Source organism: Akanthomyces muscarius, chromosome 4 (genome assembly GCF_028009165.1).
Source record: "Akanthomyces muscarius strain Ve6 chromosome 4, whole genome shotgun sequence".
Taxonomy (NCBI): domain Eukaryota; kingdom Fungi; phylum Ascomycota; class Sordariomycetes; order Hypocreales; family Cordycipitaceae; genus Akanthomyces; species Akanthomyces muscarius.
Genome location: NC_079244.1, coordinates 1,450,367 through 1,466,018, shown reverse-complemented (window position 1 = coordinate 1,466,018; position 15,652 = coordinate 1,450,367). Strand labels below are relative to the sequence as shown.

At 52.9% G+C, this 15,652-nt stretch overlaps 5 protein-coding genes across 5 annotated transcripts; 3 read left to right on the top strand and 2 right to left on the bottom strand.

Annotated features, from left to right (window-relative positions):
- Positions 1-1,174: 1,174 nt before the first annotated feature.
- On the top strand, positions 1,175-2,347 carry LMH87_011136 (uncharacterized protein; the record flags this gene model as incomplete). The annotated part of the gene is made up of 1 exon (XM_056200227.1): positions 1,175-2,347. The coding sequence occupies one exon, from the start codon at positions 1,175-1,177 to the stop codon at positions 2,345-2,347; it is 1,173 nt and encodes a 390-aa protein (XP_056052098.1).
- Positions 2,348-2,858: 511 nt separating this feature from the next.
- LMH87_011135 (uncharacterized protein) lies at positions 2,859-4,505 on the bottom strand (the record flags this gene model as incomplete). Its single annotated transcript, XM_056200226.1, has 4 exons — positions 2,859-3,013; positions 3,088-3,351; positions 3,434-4,046; positions 4,113-4,505. 4 exons carry the CDS (start codon positions 4,503-4,505, stop codon positions 2,859-2,861), a joined length of 1,425 nt encoding a protein of 474 aa, XP_056052097.1.
- A 1,796-nt stretch (positions 4,506-6,301) lies between these two features.
- On the top strand, positions 6,302-9,928 carry LMH87_011134 (uncharacterized protein; the record flags this gene model as incomplete). The annotated part of the gene is made up of 2 exons (XM_056200225.1): positions 6,302-9,609; positions 9,742-9,928. 2 exons carry the CDS (start codon positions 6,302-6,304, stop codon positions 9,926-9,928), a joined length of 3,495 nt encoding a protein of 1,164 aa, XP_056052096.1.
- Positions 9,929-10,089: 161 nt separating this feature from the next.
- Positions 10,090-12,215, top strand: LMH87_011133 (uncharacterized protein; the record flags this gene model as incomplete). Its single annotated transcript, XM_056200224.1, has 3 exons — positions 10,090-10,269; positions 10,338-10,610; positions 11,295-12,215. 3 exons carry the CDS (start codon positions 10,090-10,092, stop codon positions 12,213-12,215), a joined length of 1,374 nt encoding a protein of 457 aa, XP_056052095.1.
- A 155-nt stretch (positions 12,216-12,370) lies between these two features.
- Positions 12,371-14,556, bottom strand: LMH87_011132 (uncharacterized protein; the record flags this gene model as incomplete). Its single annotated transcript, XM_056200223.1, has 3 exons — positions 12,371-12,853; positions 12,902-14,221; positions 14,545-14,556. The coding sequence occupies 3 exons, from the start codon at positions 14,554-14,556 to the stop codon at positions 12,371-12,373; spliced, it is 1,815 nt and encodes a 604-aa protein (XP_056052094.1).
- Between the last annotated feature and the right edge of the window lie 1,096 nt (positions 14,557-15,652).

Sequence of the window (15,652 nt, the reverse complement as noted above, 5' to 3'; positions counted from 1 at the left end):
ACAGCGGCAGTCGCTGTATCAGGACATGTTGGTTAGTGGCTTCAGTGAGTCCGGTCCACTAACGTAGCCAACTGACCCCCTACCTAGGTACTGCCCAGCCTTAGAGCTGCCACTAACGTTGCCCGGCGCTACCGCCAGTCGGTTCCCAGGCATGAACGTTTTGAGCACAAGGTAGATGGTCGTTAATTTTGATTAAACGGAATTTATACGGAGCAAAAGCTGTAGTTGATTATTTTATTACAGACTGTCACGATGGATGCGCTTCAGTGTCTAAAATTCCTTTGTAGAAGCATCTTCTCGTACCTCACTGTACTTGCAAGAGACACCATGCGTGCAGTCTGTTATAGGTACGTGACAGAGTTTTACCAAAACGTCTGTGATAATCCTGCCATGAGTCTAATCGGAGATAAATGTATCTTTCTTCGTTTCCGTCGATTTTCATATAGAATGTCCCTGCTCATGACTTCTCCCAGACAAAATTCGTAGGTATAAGCCAACATTGTTAAAATGCAAGCCACTGAGACGCCCCTTTAACTTACACCATTTCGCCAAAGTCAATTCCATTTTTTTTGCCCTTCGTCATTTTAGTATGATGCACCATATGGCGCTTTTAAATTTACTACCACGGCTGTCAAGAAACACATGTTGGCTCGTCGCCTCGAGATAGCCAACCACTCACATGTGCGCTAATGGCAGTGCTGCCTCAGTCCCAACACATCAAATACTGTCAATACTCTCTCTCGAGCCATTTGTTTGAGCTGATGTGATGAAAATTTGATATGTCTAGCGTCATCTTTGGGATAGACTTCGGTGTGCCTGACGCCACCCGTGTTCCGGTTCCAATACAACGCCACCAAGCTACTCTCCAAGTCAAGGTCACTGGCAGAGAAAATAACTTTGGAGGCTACAACATGGCGAAAATGGCTTTCATCCAGTTTCCGGCCTCTGTCTTGGAGATCATAAAAGGCCATCATTCCTCGAGCATTGATAGCCGTCAAATTCCCCCCATTCGACTTCTCCTTGCTCTACTTACTATTTGCCTTCAATCACCACTTACAAACAAATCGTACCTCCGACTTCATCGAGCCAACTCTTCGTCACACAAAGTCCAAAAATGGCTTGCATTCAAGAAACCATGAGCGACAGCAGCAGCAGAAGCAGCAGCAGCAGCAGCATGAGCTCCTACAGAAACTGGACCAAGCCTGTCATGGACACTCCTCGCAATTGCATCGAGGACTTTGGCCCTGAAGAGTTCCCAATGCGCACCCCGAGAGATCACACTGAGGAAGATATTGCTCACATCTTGAGCCTTTCTCAGCTCACCGAAGTCCGACGAGAGCTCAGCCGCTATGGCTCAGACAGTTCTGATGTTGTTGGCCCGCTCAACAAAGTCCTTCAAATCTACACCATCTCAGCCAAGGCCTTCCTCAGCCAGGCCGAGACCTTCCGCCAAATAGCCCTCCGTGGCATTGATGACAGTTTTATCGCCCAGAAGACACAAATTGCCGCCACCCACCGCTGCTGCTTCTCGCTCTCGGTCATGAAAGCCAGGCGCAATGCCGCCACGGCCAAGAAGGCCCTCATCGCAGCCACCGACACCCTTTTCGCCAAGTGCCACGGGGACATCCTCGAGGCTATGGAGCTCATGCACCGCCAGCTCGCCATGAACGCTTTCCTCACCAGCGAGCTCAGTTGGTCGGCTGACCGATTCGTCATCAACGGCGCCCGCCAAGGTTGCCTCGCCAGCGATGACATCCATGCCTACCAGCTCATCAAGCACTTTACTCCAGTTATAGACGACTACATCCACAATGACGGCCGCTACAGCCTCCGACTTCAGTGGATCCCATTTGCCGGTGCCACCAAGTACCCCGAAAGCCTTTCTATTAACCGCACCAGCGAGGAAAGCTTCGATGTCGAAGATATCCACTGGACAGTCTATGAGCGTGCCGGCAACGAGTTGGATCTTCACCCTCGCTTTCAACCCAAAACTGTTCCAATCACAGTCACCATTCGCTGCAATCTCGTCCAAGAGGAGCAGTCTTGGGACCGCATCATCATGGAGCGCGATGAGATGGCTGAAAAGAAGTATAAGAAGTCCCTTCCCATCTTGAAGAAACTCACATACAAGGCCGGTGACCACCGCAAAGCTCCAGAATCGGTCAGCAGGCGTGCCTTGACTCTGTGGGAGCGTGCCACCATCGAGCGCGATGAGGTCGCTGAAAAGGCGTACAAGAGCTCCATCCCCTTTTGGAAGAAACTCACCTACACGGCCGGCGACCACCGCGAAGCTCTGGCATTGGCTAGCAACATTCCTCCATTTAGGCCACACACCAATAGGATATGACTATCTTCAACTCTACATAAAACACCATCAATTGGCCGACACAGTCGATCGTTAACAAAAAGCTTAGGCTTCCTCCAGCCAGGCTTTAAACAACTAGGGCAATTTATCCCTACCCTCCATGCAAGACACTCTTACATATATCCTTTGTCCTTTGTTTTAAATGTTTTTTAAGGTACCACCGGGGTGATTTTGTTTTTGTTTATGTCGGAAAGGATATTATCACAGGATTGCTGTGCGAGGACTGTACGATGCTGCACAGAAACAGTCTACAATCACTGAAACTCGATGCTTGGAAGGACTTTGCTGTACTGTCATAGATTTCTGGGACTCATCAACCATGTCAGAGCTTTCTTTGTTGACTTACATGTCTATCACTTCTAGGTTTGGTGTAAATATAGCGGTGTTATGAGCATTCTCGCAGCATTTTGTCACTATGGAAGATAATAAAACTGTTTAGCAAAAACGACCCAGCGCATTATTTTTCATTAATTTCTTTCGTCAAATATATCACTCATTCCCAAAACATCTTGACATTTACTCCATGCTTGCATGTTGTAGCGAGCGCAAAGAGCTCTTCCCAGCCTCGGCTTTCCTGCGAGGCCATTGTCAGAAAGGTCTGTACCATGCGCGCCACCAAGTAGTGCGCTTCCAACAACGCAATCTGTTCTGTGTACCTCGTTAGCTCATATATTTGAAACCCAGAGGGGCGTCCCCCTTTGCCATGTTATTTATGTACTCACGGCCGAGACAGATGCGCGGTCCACCATTGAACGGGAGATATCCCCAGCCGGGCCGCAGACCGGCCCACCTCTCTGGGTGAAACTTGTCCGCATCATCGCCAAAGACTGCCTCATCTCTGTGCATCGCAAAGATGTTGTAGACAATCAGTGTGCCCTTCTTGACAAGCAGAGGTTCCGTTCCCTCTCTGCCGCCGCCGACGGGCAACGTCGTGTCTCGTGTGGCCTCCCGCGCGTTGGTGGGTATGACAGGATGCAGGCGCAGGGCTGCTCTACTTGTCAGCGTTGGTTCACGGTCTCCTTTCTTTTTCTTTCCTTTTTTGAAAGAGGTGTGGTTGTACAAACTTACATTCTTGAACGCACCAGCGCAGGTACTCCATCTGCTTCAGCTGCTCTGGTAAAGGTGGCGCATCGCCACAGACAGACAGCACTTCCTGTCTCAGCCTTTGATACCTTTCAGGCTCTTTTGCAAGCATGAAAAACAGATTGCAGAGTAGACTAGCCGTGGTATCGCGGCTCGCCACTAGCAGGTGCAACATTTGGTCTCGTAGAACTTTGCGGTCCGAGGTGGCTTCCGCGAGCTTGGTCAACACATTGTGCTCGGGCGCCTCTTCCCGCTCGACACTTTGTAGAGCTTCGTCAACAAAGTCGTCAATGTACTTGAAGACGCGCTTCTTGGCCTGCTCGGCGGCGCGATTGTAGCGGAAAATCTGGAGCGGCCCGAGGCACATTTTCTTGATGACTTCTTCGGAGCACGTGGTGTAGTCTTCGAAGAACTGCCACTCATTGTCGTGTGACTTTGTCTCGTCCAGCATGTGCGAGGACTTTGATGTCAACAACTGAGTGGCAAAGTCCATGGTGAGAGCAAAGTACAGGGGTTGCAAGTCCACCTCCTCTCCATTCTGCGGAATGTGGCGCAGAAAGCTTTGGAAGTGGCCTTCAAGCATTGCCGTGGTGGCGAGCTTGTCTCTGTTAGCAAAGCAAGGCCGCATGAGTGCCCTCGCGTGCGACCAAGATGCACCATTTACACTGAATATTCCGGTTCCCAATAGTGTAGAGATGGCATCGACACGCAACTTGGGCAGCTCAAAATCTTTGAACGACGTAGCAAGTATATGCTTGACATTTTTGCTGTCGCTGGTAAAGATAGTTTGCCAGACGCAGCTCTTCATGGAGTACGTCGCACCAAATTGCCTGAACAGTCGGCATGTGGAAGCAAGATAGTCCTCGTTGTTTTTGCCGAAAATGATGTTGTAGATAAAATCCAAGCCAAAGATCCTGTCTTTAGCCGGGCCGGCAGGGCAGTTATTTTGGCATTGCTCGCCCCGTCGTGCACTCAAGTGCCGCAAGAGCAGTGTGTAAAGAAACTGAAGGATAGCTGGCGCAACCAGCAGAAAGGACAAGAATATTATGAATTTCATTTTCTTGTGAATTGAATGATGCAACTGTAATGAACTTTTCTGTCGATCTGTGAGGAAATCTTTTGGTGGATTCCAAGACCTTGTCCTCTACGGCTAATTTATACCATTTTCCGTTCGCTCATCACTTGCTTTTTTATCCGCCACATCTTTCGGAGCTGACACCAAGGAAAAGACCCTCCACTACATCATAGACTTGGTTGAAATCTAGGCCCCATGCTGTGTCTTGTTCACCGTGACAGAATTCCCAGAAATATGACGGACGAATCACTGGCCCTTGAACTCCTCTCCGGCCCTCCCTGATCCTGTTCTACTGCATATATTGCTCCATAAGCTGGGGTAAAACACACAGTTGTCCCCAAAGCTCTTTGCAGCCGTCACGTTTTACAGAACAGTCCTCCGGTCCCAGCAGTCTGGGTGAGTCCGATCATGCAGGCGTGGAGCGCTTGTGGCATCCCTGGCATGAGATCCGGTGTCTACATTTCTGGTCCTTCCCCAGCGGCAACCAAGATTCTGGGTCGTGCACCCTCTCACAGAGCGCTGCGAATCAATAGCTATACTCGTTGTGTTGTTGTTTTTTGGTTGATGGTGTCCGAAAAATGCGGATTGAGTTCCGCGCTCGGCGTCAAAGGCACTGGCCTCTGGAGGTACACACTCTGGAAGTCACTCATGCAGAAACTTCGAGCCCTCGCCTATTTCTTTTTCCTGTGTTTATGATTACTTTGTTGCTACTGGTTGAGGCAGGTAACAACGCTGCAAGTTGTAGGGCGAGGTGTTTCTCTTTGCAAGATGCGGCGATGGACTCAATCCAGGACCTCATTTCCGTGGAGCGAGACTCTGTAAGTAGGGGTGCTCTCCAGCGGAAATGCGTTGAAAATCTCTGTTTTATAAATCTTCTTCGTAGCTCCTCATCTCTTTTCATTCCTGCATCAGTCAGAATCCCAGTACCAGACTGCTGGGACTGACATCAGCATGATCTTCCTCGTATCGCCGGTGGATCCCACAACGGTTACCTACAGCGCACCAGGACCATGGATCCGGGTCGCTTCCATCCCTACTAGAGCCTTTTTCCTGCTCAATATTGGCACAATCGCTGCAGTTTTTCTTTTTCGAGGATGTCGTACACCACTGCCGAGGCAGGCTAGCCGTGGGTTCGTATGATTTGCATGTCTGGCGTTGCGCAGCTGCTCATCTTGATGGCCGAACAGCGGCATGGCCTCCACGCGCCGACCACGCCGCAGAATTTACGCTGACCTTTCCGTCTGTTGCCATCTTTCGTGTTCCCACCCCCGACCGTAGTACAAGATCGAGCGGCCAGCCATGTAGCACACGGCGGTGCATGGTCCACGCGGTACGTGGATTGAAATCGCCATCACACCCCAGCGATCATAATGTTTACGGCCTAATCGACCCCTATATTTCCTTTTCTACTTTGTGTCGCGTCCTTCTACTTTGACCGATGCAGCACAATGCGTGACAAATATAGCTGAAGTCATGCAGCGTGGTACCCGTTGGTGGTTTCACACGATCCAGATACAGGCTTTCTGCACTCCTGTACTATGATAACAAATGAACCAGAAGGGCTGTTCAAAATCTAAAACCATGTTAAATTGCCAAATTGTCTCTGTTTCGATTTACTTTCATCACCATCGATCGTCATCTGATTTATTAGAATTCGTCCCAACAAAACATCCAATCGCTGCACTCTGCCACATTTCCCTTTCTTTTCTTTTTTCCCATCATCAGCTTTTAAAATGTCAGCGAACGAACTTCGTGTACCCACACCGGAATCACCAACCATGAAAGCCGATCTGGCTGAGATACATGGAGATGTCCCCGCTGGATTCGGTCAACTGCTCTGGCACATGCTCCTGGCAACCGCCACAAAGTATCCGAGCAGGGATGCTATTGTTACCATGGTAGACGACACGGACACCCCTGCTTTTGGCTCTGAGGTGGCTGCTCAGCGATGGAGCTACCAAGAGCTCTTAGACAAGGTCGATGCGGTGGCACATCGGCTTGCTCATCTCGGCTGTGGCGGCGCCGGCAACACACTAGTTGTCATCACCAGAAATATCGCAGAATGGGGGTTGTTCTTTTGGGTGGCAGCAAAACTCGGAATGGTGTTCATTCCGTTGGGTCCAGGAGCCAAAGATGACCTCGGTTCATTGTTGTCAGTCTCTTCTCCCCAGGCACTCTTTGTCGAGGACGAAGAGATGGCTCAAACAGTTGAAGGCTGGGCGATCGCTAGCAAACGCTCCATCCATACCAAGATCCTTCCTGCCACTGGTGATAGAACGGGGTGGCTTTCGCTTGCGGTGATAGAGGTTGAAGCACACAAATTGTGTCAGATGAGGTGCCAGTTTGACAGCCTGCGGGCAGGCGGTACCGGCAGCAACGCTCTCATCATCTTCACCAGCGGCACAACCGGCACGCCCAAGGCTTGCGTACACACTCACGACAATCTTATCTCCCAGACCCACGACTATGACCCCAACCCAGATCCTGAATTCGTGGACAGATGGCTCATCCATACTCCAGTCCACCACATATTCGCCATCAACAACACTTTGCGCGCATGGCGCATGGGTGGCGCCATTATTTTGCCTTCTCCTACATTCAGCGTTCGCTCCAGTCTTCGCGCAGTAGTAAGGGAGCAGTGCACCATCATGTCCGCCACCCCGACGCTGATCAGAGCTATGCTTGCGGAGAGCGACTGCCCTGATGTCAACAAATTCAACCTCTCCATCATAACGCTGGCCAGTACGATGATATCTCCCGAGGATATCCGTCTTTGCAAGCAATCACTCGGCTGTCGTCACGCTATCCAAGCATATGGAATGAGCGAGACCGGTCCAGTCGTAAGCTGGCAGAGGAATGACCCTCTCCTTGTCGACGGCTTCCACGCCGGTGTGGGCAAAGTCCTTCCAGGAGCCTCAATTCGTGTGTGCCAGCCCAGCACACGTCAAATTTTATGCGTTGACGACGTAGGCGAGCTTCATGTGTCCGGACCCTCTGTTATCCACGGCTATCTGAACTCGAAAACCAATAACAGTTTCTATGAGGAAGATGGGCGTCGGTGGCTCGTAACTGGTGATCGAGCTCGAGTGGGCGAGGACGGTGTGGTGTATATCCTCGGACGCTACAAGGACTTGATCATTCGTGGCGGGGAAAACATTGATCCTGCCACCATTGAGAGGGTCATTTCGACGCTGTCCAACGTTGAAGTTCAAGTCGTCGGCTATCCAGACGAGGTTGCTGGGGAAGTCCCGGTCGCCGTTGTTAAACGGCCCGAGAACGTGCCCAGCAGCGCAATCTTTGAAAAATCTCGCAGTCTTGGCTCCAAGTATACACTTGGCGCCATCTATGATCTCTCACAGCTTGGCCTTGAAGAAATGCCCGTCACGTCACTCAAGAAACCGAAACGACAGCTCCTCAAGGCTGCCCTCTCAAAATTCATTGACAGTAGCAAGAAACAAGAGTCGGCTCAAGCTAAACGCGCTACTTCTGAGCTGTCCGTCTTGGCGGAAAAACTTGCTGCGGTGTGGGAGGAGCTTTGTGGTGTGCGGCCACAGCCGCAACAGAATGTGCACACCTTCGCCGACAGTATATTACTTTTACAATACTGCGATCGAGTTTTTCGTCTCCTTAAAATCCCGCTCTACCTGCAGGATCTATTCGAAAGAAAGACTATCTCTTCTCAGGCTCGTCTACTTCTTTTGCGAAGTTCTGGCAATGCCTCGGTCTCTCGAGTGAGTCCTGGCTCCGCCCCGAGCGGTCAAAACGTTCCTGACAAAAAGCTGCCTGTCGACGTCAACAATCCCATGGAGATACATTCGGGCATCGTCTCTGCGCTGCCTCGCGACGCAGTGTCAGAGTCGGTCATGTCGCTCCGGGCCAACCAATACCGCATGGTGGAGGGTCAACGTCCCCAATCTTACCATATCCGCTTGGTCTATCGGATCGCGGAACTCTCAAGTACACGAATTATGGAAGCACTGCAGACACTAGTGTCCAAGACCCCAATTCTTCGGTCTGTGCTGCTCAAATCAACGACAACAAGCACATGGCAGCTTTCTATACCCAGTGAGGGTCTTGTTAGTGACGTGCTACATGAGGGCGAGACTGCAACGGAAGAGGAGGTCAAGCTCCGCCTCAGCCAAGAGTCTACATCCGCCCTCCAGCTTCCCTTTACCTTTCGGACTGACATCATAAAATGTGCTGATACAAGTGGCCATTTTCTTACCATGTACTTCAACCATGCAGTCGTCGACGCCATGTTGCTCTGGTCCATCTTACGCAACCTCGACGATGTTTTGCACGACCAGGCCACAGAATTGCCCGAGCCCGTTCCTTACAGTCTCTGGGCCAACCTGTGGCAGCAGAATCGCCGCAACGACTTCGCTTGTAACGCTGTCACCCGACTAGCAGGCAGACTTCGCGGTATCTCCCGTTTCCCAGACGCACTGTGGCCGCCACAGCGAGCGCCGGGGTGGATGATCGCTGATGACAGCAGCTCGCCATACTTTGCGGCCCGCAACGCCGTCAGGGAGTCCGTTTGGAAGGGTTCGTGGATGTCGGTCGCCGACGATTTCCGTTTTCCGCGCCGCGGCCGCATTGTGCGACTGCCACATCTGGCCGCTTTGCAAGCCGAGCACGGCATTACAGCCGACGTGCTCGCGCGTTGCGCCCTCATTCTATTCAACATCCGGCAAACACGTTCTCCCTATGCCATCTTTAACAGCTGGGAAGCGGCGCGCTCCTGGCCGTTTGTGCCCAGTTGGATGCAGACATGCCTTCCACCGGCCATGGCTGTTGACGGCCCTACGACGCAGTGGCGCCTCAACATGTATAGCGCAGGCGAGAACGAAAAGGCGTTGGATTTTCTCAAGAGAATTGGAGATGAAGAGGTATCACTCGCAGATCACATTCATGCTCCGTGGGATGATGTTAAATCAGCTTTGAGTGAGGAGGCCATTGTCGCAGAAGATGCGTCCTTCAGGCAAGGCTTCGTGTGGGACGTGACGTTGGGCATGTCGGTGCAAAACAAACGTCACTCGAGCTATAAAGTGTTAGAGCCAATCAGTCGTCACGATTGGCCAGATTGGTAAGTGATCTTCTTTCCATCCCTGATCGTTGCTCCTCGTGGGACGCTGCGAGCATTCGTCACGGTTACACTTGCACAAACCTTTTTTTTCTGTTGGGGCTTTCTTTCTAACCTAGTATTTTCGTAAACTAGTGGAATATTCTGGAATGCGTTCATGGTCGACAGGGAAAACATGTACTTTATCGCATCGTGGGACACGGCACAGCTGAGTGGCGATGAAGTAGACGGCTACTGTGATTCCTTGGCCGAGCTGATGAGGGCGCTCGCTAACATGAGCAACTGGGACCACCCTTTGAAGGAGGTGTCACCAGTCTTGTGAACGGGCTGCGTGGTATACAAACCAATGGTTTCCGAGACGAAGGGAGCGAGACACAAGTATCATAGTTGTATATTTGAATCATTCTAAAACGCGTATATATTTGACCTAAGTCTCCCGAATACCGTGCGCTTCACTGTCACCACCTCAGCAGCTTGACACCAATGATCACACATAATCATCAGGCTTTTGAGGTCTTCGCGCCTTCATTTGCATCCAACACAACTTTCGAGGTTGAACTTTCTGCTCGCAATCTGCACCACATTCAAGCACCGGCTTCTGAAACTGACACGCTAGGATGCCTTCTAGCAGAGACTCTTCGAATGCCGGCAAATCAGGCTCTGGTTCGTCGCGCAAACTTCCAGGGTCTTTACGATCGATCGCAAGCCAAGCCCCAAAGTATACGCATCAGCGTCAGAGCTCGTCGTCCGGTCGGCCGCTGCGTAGCATCGCCCCCAAGCCACCTCCTCCCTCATCTGCCGACGAAACCGGTGAGAATGAAAATGCCGAGACTGAGCCTACTCGAGGCGAGCCTCGAGGTGAGCCGTCTCCTCCACCGCTGTCCTTCATCGCTTGGACACCACATCGCCCGCCCTTGCAGCCGCAGCCGGCCGCTGACCAAGCTGACGAAGATGAGCCCGCCATAGATCGACCCTCGTTGGGCAGGCCCTCGGCGCCTCTGCCCGTGCGTTCGCATCCGCCTACTCGAGTGCTGCCTGTCAATGATACCGACCCGTACCCTTCAGCTTCACAGCAACACCAGCAACAGCAGGCCGCCGACCAAGCAGCGACCGACCAGGTTGTCTTGGCTCCGATTTGGCGTCCGCGATCGTTCTCGACTACACCAGCGTCTACCATTGCTCCAAGTCTACTGTCCCTGTCTCCGCAGCCGTTGCAGTCTGCCCCCCAGGCTGGCATAGATCGAGTGGTTCTAGATTCGCAAGGGCTTCCGCGCTCGCAGTCGATTCAGCAGCCGTCTACCATAGCTCCAAGCCTGCTTTCCCTGTCACCGCAGCAGCGGCGGCAGCAGCTTTTAAAGTCTACCGCCCAAGCCGTCATAGATCAAGTCGCTCTGGGACGTCCGCGTTCGCAGTCGAATCAATTGCCACCTCTTCTCGCTCCAAGCCTGCTATGCTCATTCCCGCAGCAGCAGCAGCAGCAGCAGCAGCAGCAGCCGCCGCCGCCTCTTCTCGCCCCAAGCTTACTATGCTCACTCCCGCAACAGCAGCAGCAGCAACCACAGCCGCCGACGCCGACGCCGCAGCCACAACCGCAAGTCCCCTGTCAAATTCCTATAACTGAACTTACTGTAATTCCGTCTCGTCCGCCTGTCTTTGTCCGTGGGCATCCGCGACATTTGCGCTCACAGTCGTGGTCTGCTCGGTCTACTCGGCCGCTGCGTACCCTCCGCCCCAAGCCAGACACCTCGTCCTCGCCGCAGCCGGAGCCCGCGGAGCCAACAACGCACTACGAGTTGCTTTCGAGACGTCTGCTGTCGCCTTCGCGTACTGCCGTCTCGGCTCCAAGTCCCGTCGTGGCTCCGACTCCAAGCATTATCAGTCCGGCCAGCGCTCCGACTTCAAAAACCGCCAGTCCCATCGCTCAAGCCTCTCCTCCCCTTGCCGTCCACCACCCCTTCTGGGGTCCTGGCGCGGCCGAGGTTCTCCCCTGCGACGAGTCGGGCACCATCCGCGACGCCTACAAGCGCGCGCGCATTCGAGAGGTCGAGCTCCTCCAAGGCCGCGCCCGTGCGCCGTACTGGACCGTCCGGCACATCCAGGAAGTCTGCGCCGACGTCCACCGCATGCCGGCCTCGGCCCGCGCCGGCTTCGGCGATCTGCACAAGCAGCTGCGTGAGCTCTACGACTTCCACGCGCACGTCATGGGCCTGTACGCGCCGCCGTGGGCGCACCCAGATGACGTGGTGGCCGTGGAAGGGGCCGGCCTCGAGACCATGCTGCCGCGGGTGCTGCGCGACTTCGTCCTCGGCATGAGCGAGCACCTGCTGGGGGTGTGGCGGCCGTTTTCGCGCGAACGGGTCGATTGGAACGTCCACTCAAAGCACAGCTTCCTCGAAGACTTTAGCTGCTTCCTGCAATTCCACAACAAGTTTTACGGGCAGCGAGTCATCCTGATGCAGGCGCCAGCAGCGCCTGGGTGGTCGGAGCAGGGCAGTTTGCGGTTCTATGACAATATCCGGTTTCGTGGATACCTAGAGAGGGAGGAGACTGGACTGACAAAATATGAGACGGAGCGCAAGTCTTTCGTGGACTGTTTTTGGGATACCTAGACAACTTTGGTATTAGACGGCGGCGTGATATGTTATCTGGGATGCTTGCAATATGCAGTTGTGTTCAATTCTACAAGAAGGAATCATTTGGTAAATGGTTTGAATTGCCCTGTTATGACATACAATGTACATATAAATAAGTAAGGTATCATCTCTCATTCTAGATTCATCCTGGCATCATCGCCGATGCCCCACTGGCCGCCATCTTTGCCTTGTCGTTGCAGCTCCATTTCAACTTCAATGCCCAAGCCGCTCGTATCTGGTCCGCTGTCTTGTCTTTCGGTGGCTCGCTTACCGCGAGCTTCTCTCTTCTCCTTCTCCTTGTCAGCGGCAGTACGGTCCGTGGCCCGCTTCCGCAGCATTGGAGGCCAAAATGACGATTTCGAAGAGGTAGAGTACACGGATGCATTATCGTCAATCAATTTGGCATTTGCATCATCGGTCTTTTCATCCTCCACAATGGTAGGAACGTTGGCCACGGAGGCAGAGTCGGACTTGCTATGCAGTGAAGCATTGTCTTTGGCGGCAGCCTGGCGACGGTCGGGTTTCTCGACTTCGACAAGCTCAGCATCTCGATACCACTTGCGTCTTCTCGTCCACTTGCCCCAACCGTCAACTGCACGGCGTCCATTATTCCACTGCGAGTGGTTAGCACACAAACTAAATCTAGCGGCTGGTGCTCATACCTTGGTATCATAGTATATCCAGCCGTTGCGGCCTGCTGAGCCATCATAGTCCACAGCTCCATTTTCGTCTGCAACACCATCCACGCGCCAGCGACTGCCTTCGGCCCATTGCCACTCCATGCGGCTTCCATCCTCAACGTGCGGCAGCTCGAAATCGTCTTTTGAAGGAAGAGCGTTGTTGTGCTCATCAGTCCAGGTAGCCCTCTCGTAAGCGAACAGGCTATGGGTCCACCCCAGTCCAATCCAGCGTCTCTGGTTCTCGTAAATGATAAAGGTAAACTTGACGCCAGAGCTCTTTACACTGCGCGTGCTGTCGTTGCGGCGGTGACCGTGCTGCGCAGCTTGGAGCTGAGCGGCAGCTGCGTTCCTTGCGGGTGTGTCAAAGCGAAGGCCTGTAACGGCGGCAGCGAAACGGCGGACAGTCTTACTTCGCCAGAGGATAGTCCTGCAGACGCGCATTACACGGGCATGCCAGGTAAGCGCAATTGTACCGACAATTAGGACAACTCGGCGGACGGTAATGATTCTCAAAGGCGGCATAGTGAGTGCAAACCAGAACGGTGTGACGATGAGAAGGCGCATAAACATGGCAGTCAAGGCAGGCCTGGTAGTAGCACTAGTGGCAGTGCGCTGGGTGCTGAGAAAGTCTGTCATTTCGAGCATCGGTTCCATCAGTGAGTTACAGCGGCCGGTAAACTCTTTAAGAGTCTCGACAATCTCGTCGAGGGTCTTTTGGTGTTTAGTGCTGCTATCCTCCTGCTTTTTCGGTTTGCTTGGCGTGTTCGAAGTGCTAGCCTCCCCGTCTGCATTCGAAAACTGCGCAGTAGTTGACGACTTTTTCTTATTAGGTTTGCCTGGCTTACGCCAGCCGCTGCTACTAAGCGGGCTGTAGCGGCGACCGTACATGGCAATGATGATGCTGATGCCGACAGCGACAGGGCCGGCCCTCATCAGAATGGTGTCGCCATAAAGAACGCTGAACCAAAATGCGGAGAGAAAAAGAAAGCTCTGCCATGGGTCACCAGTGCTCCACGTCAACAGGCCAACAAAGGTATTGAGCGGTAGGAGAAACGGATGGCTATATGCGAGAGCTCGTGTGATCTGGGGTGGGGTGGCGAGTAATAACGGGCTCTTCTGGTGGACAAGGACGGTCGACCGACGCGAGGATCTCGACGGTGTATTCGCAGAGAGTGTGACGGGCGAAAAGGCGGCATAGGTGGGAGGAGCTACGAAGCTCTCATCGAGAAGGGCGGGCGAGCCGGAGACCACGGAGTCATCATCATAAGCGGACATGGCTGCGGCAGGCGGCCAATGCGGCTCCTGAAATCGGGGAATGATATATTAGCAAAAGGACTTTTTAAAAGCGCTGCGCGATGTCGAAATGCTATAAAGTGCGAATGCCTGGGATTGCAAGCTTCACATGCAGGCAGGCTCGAGGGAGGGAAGAGCGCGACAACTAGCTCGGCTATGACCAGTTACACGGCAAGGTAGCAAGCTCTAGCAATACCCCGAATCGCGCCCAGAAAAGCATGCAAGAAATACGCAAAGAAAGTACAAATGAAGAAACTTCCAATCGCTTCGCCAGAAATCGGCGCAATGATAACGAAAGCTAGAGCCGAGGCAGTGGTGCAGGGACAACTCACAAAGGCAGCCATTCAGAAGGGCTTGAAGTGGTCAGGCGCAGAAGTCTCAGGACGTCATCGGCTGCGCGCCACCGAGGGTGCTGCAAGGACGTCGCGAGAGGGCGGGGGGGCGAGGGGAGGGGGCGAGGCAGCGATCAAAAAACCATGAAGCTGTCGCGCAAGGTGTAGAATATATGCCGACCTCGAAAAGCGCCAAAGAGACGGAGAGTCTGGGGAAAATGTGGTCGGCGGCTGTCGAGCAGAGCACGGGATAAAGAGTTGGCCCCGGAGGCCGTGGCTGGCAGGCGGGCGGGCCGTAGAGAATGAAGCGAGGCGAGGCGAGGCTGGCAGCTGGCCGAGCAGCAAACGGCAAACGGCAAAGGAGCAAACAGAGAGAGCGTGGGCAGCTGGCAGAAGCGTTTGAGCCGAGGCCGAACCAAGCTGCGGGGGAAAGCTTGATTAGATGGGCGCTGTGGCCGGCGGCGACACACGTGAGCGCCAGGCGCTGTAGGTATTGTAGGGTGCTGGAGCCAGTGGCAAGGCACTCATTACAGCGCTGCAGATGCGCCACTACAGGGGTCGATGCAGCGTCTTGCGTCGTCTTACGGGGGGTGAAGGAATGGCATGTGACGCAGGCGCAGTCGTCTATTCCATCAAATGAACGCAAGACGAAATTTGTAAAATAGTTGCATGTTCAAGCATTATTCGAAAATTGTTTTCCAACTTGATAAGCGAACAGAGTTTTACGTTTTTTTTTTGGTTCTTCGGTGGATCGCAACAGCAGGTAAAGCCACTGGCAGTGGCTTTTTGTGGCGCATACAGTTGCTGTTCACGCGATAGCATCCCAGAAGCTGCATCTCACTTTATCAGCGGAATTAATTGCACATCAGCGATTATTTCGAGAATTATTTCAATTTTCTTTGTGGTTTATATTTCTATGCTACTCGTCTCGGGCCTCGCAGCCATCATCGTCATCATCATAACTCGTCCCCTGTCTTGGTATATTTGTATATTTGGTGTGCGGCATGAGGCCAGGTATCATTTATTTGCAGCCAGTGCAGGTGCCTAATAAAACCAAGTCAGTATTCTGTGAACATTGTGATCTGGCAGGAAAATACATACAGCTAGA